Raw genomic sequence first — 12,017 nt, forward strand, 5'->3', positions numbered from 1 at the left:
TATCGTCGCCATATGTATGTATGAATTTAGTTTTTCACTTTCATATTATCGGTTGATGTTACAAAATTTATTACTTCCACACGTGGCGCCCACGGGTCAATAAGCTAGTAGTTATTAAGCTAAACAAATTAAGTTAGTTCTGAGTTTGTAGAGCAGAATCAGCAGATGGTGCTTTATTTGCTTTGCCCATCCAGCTAGCGACATAAAACTGTAATCCACGGTCGAAAGTTGAAGCCCAGACACTCTGACATGGCAAGTCTCAAACTCTTTATTCAATCTCTCCGTCACTGTAAAATTAATTACATTTCATATGCACACAAGGTGTTCGATCAAATGCCTCTATCAGTTCACTTGAATGTTTGTCAGATATTTTTGAATTCACTGCCTATACTGTCAACCCTAGAACATTAGTTAATATTCATATTTATACATGCTTAAGTAAGTTATGTTGATCATTTATATTCCATTTCATGTGGGATCATGCTCATATATCGTTCGGGCGTACCTATCGACTAGTTTAGGATTCAAAAAAAACCGCTGAATTAGGACATGAAAAATTCAAATAATTATTCTTACTTAGCAATTTATACCCTGCTATTATTTCATTTTATTCCGAGCATCATAGTTATATATGACCTTTTAATAGCATAATGATACTTATACTTGAACTTTTCTAGGTGCTTCTTGACAATATGCTCCGAATACTTACCAACCCTACAAAATCAAGGTTCAGAAATATTATCTATATGCGGACATACTGCTCGGTTGAAGCAAACAAAGTGGCACTCGAGGCATCAAATCAAATATGCAAAATTCTAATATCCTGCCCAAAACTCGGGGTTGCAACCACACTTGACCAAAGTGGATTAAGACCTTCACCTGAATCAGTAGAAGAAGTCCTCAGAAGGTCCCGGAACGCCGGTATGCTCGCTTACCAGTTCTTCGAATGGGCCGGAAAACAACATTACTATCAGCACAGCATTCGTGCGTACCACGCAGTAATCGAATCGTTAGCCAAAATAAGACAATATGAAATCATGTGGGATCTTGTAAACACGATGAGAGCCAAAAACTTGCTCAATATCGAGACGTTTTGTATAATTATGAGAAAATACGCACGGGCCCACAAAGTTGAAGAGGCAATCTACACCTTCAATGTCATGGAAAAATACAATGTCTCTCCAAATTTAGCAGCGTTTAACGGTTTATTAAGTGCTTTATGCAAATCCAAGAATGTAAGAAAAGCTCAGGAGATTTTCAATACGATGAAAGATAGATTTATTCCCGACCAGAAAACATATAGCATCTTAATCGAAGGGTGGGGTCGCGAACCCAATTTGCCAAAAGCAAGGGAAATTTATAGAGAAATGATTAATGACAGGTGTAAACCCGATATTGTGACATACGGGATCATGGTTGATGTTTTATGTAAAGCAGGTAGAGTAGATGAAGCTATTGATATTATTAAAGAAATGGAAGTGAACAACTGTCAACCGACATCTTTCATATACAGCATTTTGGTTCACACGTACGGAATCGAAAACCGGATTGAAGATGCGGTTGACACGTTTCTTGAAATGGAAAAGAATGGTGTGAGTGCTGACGTGGCAGTTTACAACGCGTTGATTAGCGCGTTTTGTAAAGTAAACAAGTTAAAAAACGCTTATCGAGTTTTAAACGAGATGGAGAGTAAAAGGGTGAAGCCGAATGCAAGAACTTGTAACATTCTTTTGAATTTTTTGATAGAACGTAAAGAAACTGATGAGGCGTTTAAGGTGTTTAGAAGGATGATCAAGATTTGTGACCCGGATGCCGATACATATACGATTATGATAAAGATGTTTAGCGAGAGTGGGGATATTGAGATGGCGTTTAAAGTTTGGAAATTTATGAAAAGGAAACAGTTTGTTCCGAGTTTGCATACGTTTTCGGTTCTTATTAACGGGTTGTGTGAAAATGAAGATGCTTCTCAAGCTTGTGTGTTAATGGAAGAAATGATTGAAAAAGGAATTAGACCACCGAGGTTAACTTTTGCGAGGCTGAGGAAGTTGCTTATTGACCAAAAACGCGATGACGTGCTTGAATTTTTGCAGCAGAAGCTGGATTTATTGGTGAAAGAGCCACTGTGTGATTGATCAAGAGACTCATAAGTTTAAGGTTAGTTTCCTTTCTGCTAAAATATTATCTTTCAGTTATTTATGTCTGTTTAATATTTATGTTTGTTATTCTGAACTTCTTGTGACCTGCATTAGTATCTACTTTATTAATCTGTGCTTAAGGAAAATAGTCTAAGAAGACATGTTTAATGGGTTGAACAGGTCGGAAGTTAGATTGATGTATGAATATTACAGCATTTGCAATAAAGTTTGACATACTAGTTATTTATAATTAGTTAAGTTTTTATGTGTGGAAAATATCTCGGGTCGATCCATACCCAACATATGTTATCCTGCCCGCCTATTTACCACCTCTACTTTTGTTTGGATTGCTATTCATATATCCACTAGTTGTTTCGACTAAATCGTGGTAACCTACTATTTTTCATTGGACATAGTTATTTGGCCAGCAGATTAATATCGCTGGCCCATGATTGTTTTCAAACTCTCTTAAGACCCAAGTTTGCCTTTCATAAATCTAATTCTATGTCTCAGATTTTAAAAAAAGATAATTAATTATAAACAAATATGTTTTGCGTAGTCTAACAAAAATGGATTTTGGGGACGTGCGTAAATTTATTCTATTAAAATAAGGTTGTTAAAAATACTAGTTCGATGAGAAAAGACTTTGTGTGAACATTAAAATAGTTTGAAGAAATTATTGTTTTTGAAAACAAATAAACTGTGAAACATGGTTAATTGAAGTTCTGCTTTAGCAATTAACGAGATTTTATGATAAATATCTAGTTAACAAGATTTAAGTATCCCAATCGGATTATAGATGCCTCGAACTCATTGTTGCTTGTTTCTCATATCACCTAGTTTGGTTACTGTAGCTGATTAGACGCTTAATAAGATTTAGCACACTCATGCTGGGCTTCTTGATCAATTGCCTTGTGCGCCTCATGAATCAGGCACGCCTTTTTAAACCAAGACTGAGCATATTGATTAGGGATTACTGGTTACTGATTATTGATAGGAGGCCTATGATACTATTACAATATTATTGAATATTGATAATTTAATGGTTACTCATATACCTATACAGATATTGTTGATACGGTCATATGGTTGTGTGTGTGACACACCCCATCCACATTAACCGAGTTAGCTCAATGGGTATTTCCTTATGATATGATATGTTATTTTGCTTGGACTATGAATTTGTACAAGTGCACAATTAAGAATTTTTTAGATTTGCTTTGTTCTGGTTCCTTGTTGGTCCTATTATCTTGTTATCGCAATCTTGTTAACCATGTGCACTGTTTCTTGTTATCCTGCCACGCTAGCTTTTCACTGAAAATACTTAGGTAAACAAGTACAACAAATGTTCATTATATTTTAAAACGTTTATAACAATATTACATTGTTTTTTCGATAATCTTCATGACTTTTCCACGAAGTAAACCATATATTTCCCTGGATATCAAAACGAGTCGTCCACTTGGAATTTGAAGAATTTTAATTTTAGGAGAGATTGTTACTATTATTTTTCAAGTTAAATTCAGTTATTTCAACTTGCTATTTTGGTTTTCTAGAAGCATTAATAAATGGCATTTCATGTGTACTAAACTTTGAGAAGTTTACCAAACCATATTAGTGTCAGAACACACATTTAGATTCTAAAACGGACGACTAATATAAAGGACAAGTGAATCTAACAACTTAAGTTTCTAGAAAGCTGTTAACTTATTATTATGTTATATTGTCAACCTTCCGTTTTTGTAGTTTAATCATCTCATTTTATTTGTTAGACTTGTATGCCTTTTATCTTTTGTTGTACTTGCTCAATTGTATTCCTACCTTGATGGCAGGTAATATAGCTTGATGGTTGTAAAAATCCTGACCAGACGCTGATTAATTACCGATTAATCGCCTATTAATTCCAGTTAATCACGATGAATTGCTAGTCCCCACCTCACCAGCCGACTAGCGACCATCGATCTCTACAACACTTCTAGCTTAGAGTTTGTTTTATTGTAACGTCCTATTTGTTTTTGAGGTTTTAATAAAGTTTGAGGTTTATTATTAACTATTTATTATTGTTTTTGATTATGTAAAATTGGCATGTAGACAGCGTGATTTAAATGTAAGTTTAAAGGTGTGTGAGCTAGTAGTTAAGAAAAAACTTCTACAAGACATCTTAATATAAGAAAATATAAGAAAGAAAGATGGTTGAAACTGACAGAAGACTAATGTCATGACATAGACTGCGGGAGCTCGTTTTATAGTGTTTCAGACTTTTGGTTTGTTACGGTTCAAAATACAAAACAACAGTAACTAAAACAATTGAAGACAAAATGAATGTGAACAAATACAAAACAACTAAAAGTGAAAGTAATTATCCATATTAAAGTCCCAAAAAATATCATGTTTACCATAATTTGTAAAAAAAATTGAAGAAATGTCCAAAACTAAATAAATAAAGATGTTAGGTAGGGATGAGCTCGGTACCGTAATGGTACTGATCCCGAATTTCCCAATCTCAATTTTTTGTGAAAACTTGCTACCAAAGTGAAAGAAGTGATTTCTCCCCTTGCTTCTAGTTTCCCGCCTGCAAAAAAAGTGAGCATGTAACGTTGAGGAATGAATTAATGACAAATGATGAAGCAAAGAAATCTAAAAATGATCAAACTGCCCTTTGACTCGGCAAAATCAGCTCTTGGAAACGATCTGAAATAGAGACTATATATAATACGGTCAAATTTGTAACTTACTAATTTATTTACTTTGGTGATGAACCAAAGTGTAGATTTCTAGTAGGCCATGTAGCCTTTATTTCAAGCATGAAATGCTCAACCTGTAAAAGCCTACTAATTTACTTTTCCTTTATTTTGGAACTAACCAAATTTAAAAGCATAACAGAAATGGTGTGGTGGCGTTGGTAGTTGTTAGTAAATGGAAAATGGTTGACAATTAGATGTGTTATGCGTGTGTTTATAAACTCGTAGAATGTTAAAAAAATGCATATAATATTCCACTTGATTATGTTAACAAATATATATTACCCGATTACATATTAATGATGCATGGTTGATATATATGAAAATGAAATATAACAACATGAATATTGAGACACCGGAAGTTGGAGTTGATATTGCTAATTCACAAAATATTCAAACTTAATATAGAAAGTATTATCAACCAACAAAACACCATTTAGTAATAAAGCTAACTGTTTGACCAACCAATGAGCCAAACTATAACATGATATATATAAACTTCATGGCAAAAATATTAGTGCATCAATATCACAATTTAGGTTAGTTTTATTTATTTGTTTTCTTAGCCCTATATACCGATGTTCATATTTACTTTTATTATTCATGTCCGTCCGCGTTTATGAATTGTTTGTTTTTACTATCGACAAACGAACATAAACAAACACCCCTTCGTTTAATTGTTCATGTTCAATCATTTGTTCGGTTAGAGTTAAACGAACAAACACGAACATGACACACTAGTTTTCGTTTACATGCCTAAAGTGAAGTTTAGGCTTCTGAATCTGATTTGTTTTCTTACCTCGCTGTTGATGGCTTCTGATTCATGGGTGAACTCATGATGCATAGCTTTGGTTGCCACCATCGATGACGTCATCTATGTTGTAAGCTTGATGTTGGAGATCACTGAGCCATCGTTCCACATATTGATTCGTAATCTTTTTCCTAAATGCATAAGAAAAAGAACCATTTTGTTTTAGATTGTCAATTTGGAACTAAAAAATTGATGTTGTAGCAACTGATGCAACACTTCGATTAGTGCCCGAAAACGAAAGAAGCCCGTAACAATTTTTGTTCCGAATGAACACGTGACCCGTTATATAAGTGAACCGAGTCTTCTTTTGAATTAACATGAATCAGGCCCGAACACAACAATTGACCGGATCACACACTTTTGACTATTAAAAAGTCAAAAAATCTTTGACCGAATTATTTTTTTGTAAAAATGTAAAATACCCTGTACGCAACAATCTGAAACACACCTTCCCTTTTTTTACTTCCATATATACCCTTGTAGCTTGTCTGTGTATTTTAATATCAAATTTTGAAAATAAATTGGAATAGCATAAGCATAATTGCTTAGAAAAATAAAAATAATATGTACACTTAGAATTAGAAAGTAGTAATTAATATGGTTTTCCTCGGGTTAAATGGGTCGTGTTAGTGTAAAGTTTGTGTTCGTGTCGACTCACCAACACAACCCATTTGGCAGCCATGAATTTTAGTCAAGTTATAATATGGATTAGTAGCGGGTTAGTGTGTGTGGGTGTAGTAATGGGACAAAGACCTAGCCTTGGGGCTAGGCGCGAGGGCTATATTAGACATGATTTAGACATTTTTGATCAACTTTAGGACTAAAGAATTGGTTGATAAGAACAAAATAGGTTATAAATCATGGAATTAGTGAGTCTTTATTAGAGGATTTCAATAGGGAAATCTTGAACATGTTCAAGCTTCCAATGGAGGAGAAACGGAAGCTTTGGCAGGAAGAAGACAACCACAAAGGTTTCGGTCAGCTGTTTGTCGTTTACGAGGAGCAGAAGCTTGACTGGTCAGACATGTTTTACATAACCACTCTTCCACATAATCTCAGACAGCTCCAACTCTTTCAGAAGCTTGACTGGTCAGACATGTTTTACATAACCACTCTTCCACATAATCTCAGACAGCTCCAACTCTTTCAGAAGTTGCCACTCATCCTCAGGTTCAACTTCTAGCTAAAACTTGACATCATGCATTTTGAAACTCATTATTTGATATTAAATAACCGAAATCATACTTCTGGTTGTGATATAAAACCAGTGTAAGAAAGACTTGAGCGTGTGCATGGATTAGTTTTGGGCTAATACTGAACCAAAAAAAGACGTTTTTTAGGTCTTTGAAAACCATTCAATTCCTGGTTTGTTCAGTTTACAAAGGGTTTGGTTCGGTTACGGTTTACCATTTGGGTTTAAAACTTTTGGGCTGAAAAAAACTTGGTCCATAATAATGAGTTTGGCCTTGAATCGAGCCTATATTTTTTTATTTTTAATTTTTTTTGCTAATTATTGATTAATTGATTATTACACATTTGGACTTGAAACTTTTTAGTTACTTGGTACCATTTCTTATAAACTCTTTGAAATCAGTTTTTCGGTTTAGTTCGCTTTTTGGTTGATGCTAAACCAAAACTGAACCGAAAAATCAGTTTCTAAACAACATAAAACCAAATCGCTGTTTTACTTGGGTCCAGTTATTTCGGCCCTTTTACATCGGTTATTTTGGTTACCATTCAACTATTTGACTCTCTGTGAATAAATTTAAATAAAGACAAAAACTGCATGGAGAAGTAAGAAACACACTGTAATGAAATGAAAAGGATAGCAATGTCAATATTGGATCAAATGGCCAAGGCTCTAGGGATGGACAAAGAGGAAATAAATGAGTTGTTTCAAGATGGTGTCCAATCAATTAGAATGAATTATTATCCACCATGTCCCCAGCCCGAAATGGCGTTGGGATTCTCGCCTCATTCCGATGCAGATGCGTTAACAATCCTCTACCAGTTAAACGAAACTGCAGGCCTACAAATACGCAAAGATGGAAAATGGCTAACGGTTAAACCTCGACCGGATGCGTTGGCGACACTGACAGTAATTAGCTTTGTTTACAAATTATTAGTTTCTAGTTAAACCCTACAAAATCAAGTTCTTTCCCCGTTTCAATATCTTCAAAACCCATACAAGATCTTAAAAAAAAAAACAAAATTACGACAACAGGCAATAACACAAATCACTCAGGTATCCAAATCTCTAAACTAAGGCAATGCTAGCAACAATGTGAACCATTTGTATATAAAGTCTAAAACCTAACTTCCCTAAATCTAAACAAACTCAACAAAATCATTTGGTTGAACAAGTGTACCTCTTTCGGCGACAGTGGTAGTGCTCGCCTGAGGCAGTGTGAAGCAAATCGGATGAACCATGCCAAAATCCAATGCTTAAGCAAATCGGCAGTGTGAAGCAAACCAAGAGTTAACACTACTACCGGAGACAAGGTCGATGGGACTGACGCCTTACCTCAGATTTCAATTGAGACCATTGAGTCTTTAAATAGCCAAATCGAGTAGCTATAGGTTGTAAAATGACACCAACCGAAGGGGATCATTAAAAATGAAAATTTGAAGGGTTGCAGACAGTCTAGGTATAATCAAATACTATCGCGTTATTTCCCAATTTCATGAACTCAGCAACAACAATACGCAATTAAGCCTAACATAATCAAGTAACTGAAATCAACAACAAACAGGAAATTAACCCAAATAATATGAATAGAAGGAACATAAGGAGGAGTAATCATACCAACGCCACCAAATTGAAAGGAATAGGCCGCGAATTAACGGCACGGAAGTTCACTGATTGATAAGGGAATAAGTTGGATGTTATGGGGACAATTGAAGAGCAATAAAAGGTGTAACTGAAGGATGAGTAACGGAGGGAGCCCATAAGTAATATTGATTGCAATTGATTGTTTACATGATTGTAATGTCGCCGGACGGAGGTTTGCCTGAGATGACTTGGAAATCAAATATGTTTTATATGTAATATAGATATAGATTATTACCCATCTTGTCAAACATTATTGCATTAAAGTCAATGGGTATATGTAAATTTCCGACCAAATTCAAGAAACGCAAAAAGTATTAATTAAATTATACACGTTGAAGAAAGATTGTGATTAGACTGATACAAGGGTTGGTTGAAGATTCGCGTGAGGTAAAAACACATGATCGGTTCAAAATTTCAAATATTGAGTAAAGCGTCAAAGCGGTTTTACAATATGACATGTGTAGAAGAAGTAACCGTATAAACCTTAAATTGGTAAAAAGGCCAAATTATTTCAGTCTAGACGGTTGATAAATAATGATATTTGATGCACTTGTTTTGATTGATATGGTAGTCGGTTAATTTTAACTAATAAATATGATATACTCAAATGATGAAAAACGTAAATGCTATATTATATAAAATTCTGATCATATTTAATAAATTATATAATCAATCATGTCTGAAATATTGAAGAGGTCTCAAATTCAAATCCCACGACTAGTTTATTAATTTATTTTTTTAATAAGTTATACGTTTGAAGTTATACTAAATCATTTCATATTATTTTTATATACCATTTAGACTTCTTACATCACCATTTTGGTGGGGGAGGTCAGGGAAAGGTTTTCCTCCACGAGAAGGTCCTAAGTTCGAGTTCTGAAAAATGGAATTTTACCATTATCGTTTACGGATTAGGAGTGTTGGTTGTTGAAAAAAAATAGACTTGTTTTTGCCTCTAACGGAACTCTGTGGTTCCATTATTGTTGTCACTAATCTATGCTTACATATTACACATCCAATTTGTCAAATGCAATCCAGATCAATCACAATCATTCCGCACCACGTTCTTCCTGATCTTACACGACAATGCAATGCTACTTTCACCTAGAGGTGCACAAATCAGGTTTTTCAAATACCCGGTTTTGGGTTTGAAACCGGGTTCGGGTATGATTGGATACTGGAAAATCGGGTATTCGTAATACCCGGGTTGGGTTCGGGTTCGTGTATTATCTCTAAAAACCATACCCTATGCCAATGTTGTAAAATTAGGCCGAGTACTCCTCAATTACTCGCTACAAGGTATGGCATCGATGGGAGTTTCTATAACTCCGCCTAGTTACTAACTACTAAGAATCGATCAAATGTGATCAACCTCAGCCAGAATCACATCTAGTCAGTCAACTTGAGCCGAAGTTAACTTAAAAAACAACACATATTATCATATTTATATATTATTAAAAAAAAATATCACTTTTTATAACTAATGATCAGAAAATTTTAGAATGATTTTATATTTAAAAATGAATTTATCTTATCTATATTTATATTTACTTATTTTGTTATAAATATTTGTAAACTTATGATATTTGACGTATATATTCAAAAGCTAATTTTATTTATGTTTACCATTTCCGAGTACTCCCCGAGTACTCCAAGTCTATGCAGTTAATTGCGGCGCTATAGTGGTGCTATAGCGGATAGCGGCCCGGTGGTATAATAGCGGTCAAAATAGCGGAACCGCTATTTGCGGCGCTATTTACCGCTATTTGACGATATTTAACAACCGATATATCGGTTTACTCATTGAGTTTATCAGCCCAATATTATTGACCCAAGTTTGTTAGATTTTTGGGCCCAAATCGTTTACCTTATTAACCCATAGCCCAATTCCATCTTATTTTAACCTAAATCAGTATATTATTGAACGTTAAATCATGTCTTAAATTAAAAATATTGTTACTTTGTGTTTTGAACTATTGACTTTTATGATTTTGGTATTATTGTATTAAGACTTAAGTATTATTATTAGATAACTTTTGGTGTTTTATATATATATATATATATATATATATATATATATATATATATATATATATATATATATATACCGCTATCCCACCGATATCTCAGATATCGGTCATTGACCGATATCCGCTATTTTTCGGCATTAACTGCATGGCTCCAAGTACACTCAACTCCCCAGTCGACCGCCTAGGGTCCGCCTAACGACTTTTGCAACCTTGCCCTATGCATCAAGTTCGGGTCAAGTATAGAACTGGGTATTCAAACCCGGTTTTTGAATACTCTATTTTCGGTTATTAGCAAAACCCTATTTTAGGGTTTTTTCGGACTTTTTTCTGGATATTTTTGGGTATATATTGGATTTTTTAAGAGGTTGCACTTTTTAGGGGGGATTTTTCGGGTATTTTTAAGGTGTTTTCGGGTACAAATCATGTATTTGAAATACTCGGTTTCGGGTATTGGATAAAATCAGTTCCGGGTATGGAACCGGTTCGGGTTTTCGGGTATTACCGGGTTCAAATCGGGTCCGAACACCGAAATGCATACCCTACCTTCCATACGGGTAGAGCCGGGTACGGGTTCGGGTATTGAAAACCCGGGGATAAAAAAAATCCGGTCCTGGTTTTTTTCAGGTTCGGTTCTAGGTTTTTTTGTGCACCTCTACTTTCACCTTCTTTAGTAGGGCCGTGGTAACCGAGTGCTCAACTCATAACTTGAATCGATGGTGACTCCTTGTAAATACATCATCCGCCCTTTGTTCATTTACAACCACTAGATCACTAAAGAGTTTTTCCTAGGAACATCAAATATTTTGTGTTTGTTGTCGTGACACGGTTATGGCTTCCAAATATAAATGCTAATATCGAATAATGAAATAGGTATATTATTGTTTTATCAAGCTATATTTATCGCGTGTCTCAAAGGGTAACCGGTAAATGTGTTCAATAAAAAGAAAAAAAAATTAATTGGGGCACGAATACTAAATACATATAACTTAACACATTGTTACGTTATATGAGGTAAACGCGTCATGTACTGGGTTTGTCGAGTTTCAGGTTAAAAGGGTCGGGCTGTAACACCCCAAAATATTATATTAATCGAGGCGAGTATGAAACATGAAAAGTTTGAAACACGTAACTAGGATAACATTCAACGTAGTTAGTACTTAAGTTAATAATGGTGAAATATTTATATATTTCAAAAAGTCTTAAACTAGATAACTTATTAATCATGAGGGGTTGAAGTTGTCAAGTTGGAAAGTATAAACATTAAAACAGAAAATAAATTAAAACACACACTTGGTGTGTGTGTGTGTATCGATCATCAGGGAGAAGAACAAGAGGGGAGAAACCCTTGTTCTTCAAATTCTTTAAATTGAAAGGCAAATTGGGTGATAAAACCGTGCATGTGAGCAAGGTTGTGCTCATCTCAACTTGGTGAACATAAGTTTGATCTTGTCAAGCTAGGTGGAG

General features: G+C 34.7%; 1 protein-coding gene and 1 pseudogene across 2 annotated transcripts; both read left to right on the forward strand.

Moving 5' to 3' along the window:
• The first annotated feature begins 663 nt into the window (after window positions 1-663).
• Window positions 664-4,358, forward strand: LOC143552008 (pentatricopeptide repeat-containing protein At1g77360, mitochondrial pseudogene; annotated as a pseudogene). The gene is made up of 2 exons (XR_013138576.1): window positions 664-2,157; window positions 3,971-4,358. The product of XR_013138576.1 is annotated as a pentatricopeptide repeat-containing protein At1g77360, mitochondrial pseudogene (transcript).
• Window positions 4,359-6,370: 2,012 nt separating this feature from the next.
• LOC143552010 (protein SRG1-like) lies at window positions 6,371-7,827 on the forward strand. The gene is made up of 4 exons (XM_077042320.1): window positions 6,371-6,427; window positions 6,541-6,779; window positions 7,247-7,308; window positions 7,490-7,827. Exons 1-4 carry the CDS (start codon window positions 6,371-6,373, stop codon window positions 7,825-7,827), a joined length of 696 nt encoding a protein of 231 aa, XP_076898435.1.
• The last annotated feature ends 4,190 nt before the right edge of the window (window positions 7,828-12,017 follow it).

This window comes from Bidens hawaiensis, unplaced genomic scaffold (genome assembly GCF_021521415.1).
Source record: "Bidens hawaiensis isolate Kalapana, Puna unplaced genomic scaffold, B.hawaiensis_p1.1 tig00016747_1, whole genome shotgun sequence".
Lineage (NCBI taxonomy): Eukaryota > Viridiplantae > Streptophyta > Magnoliopsida > Asterales > Asteraceae > Bidens > Bidens hawaiensis.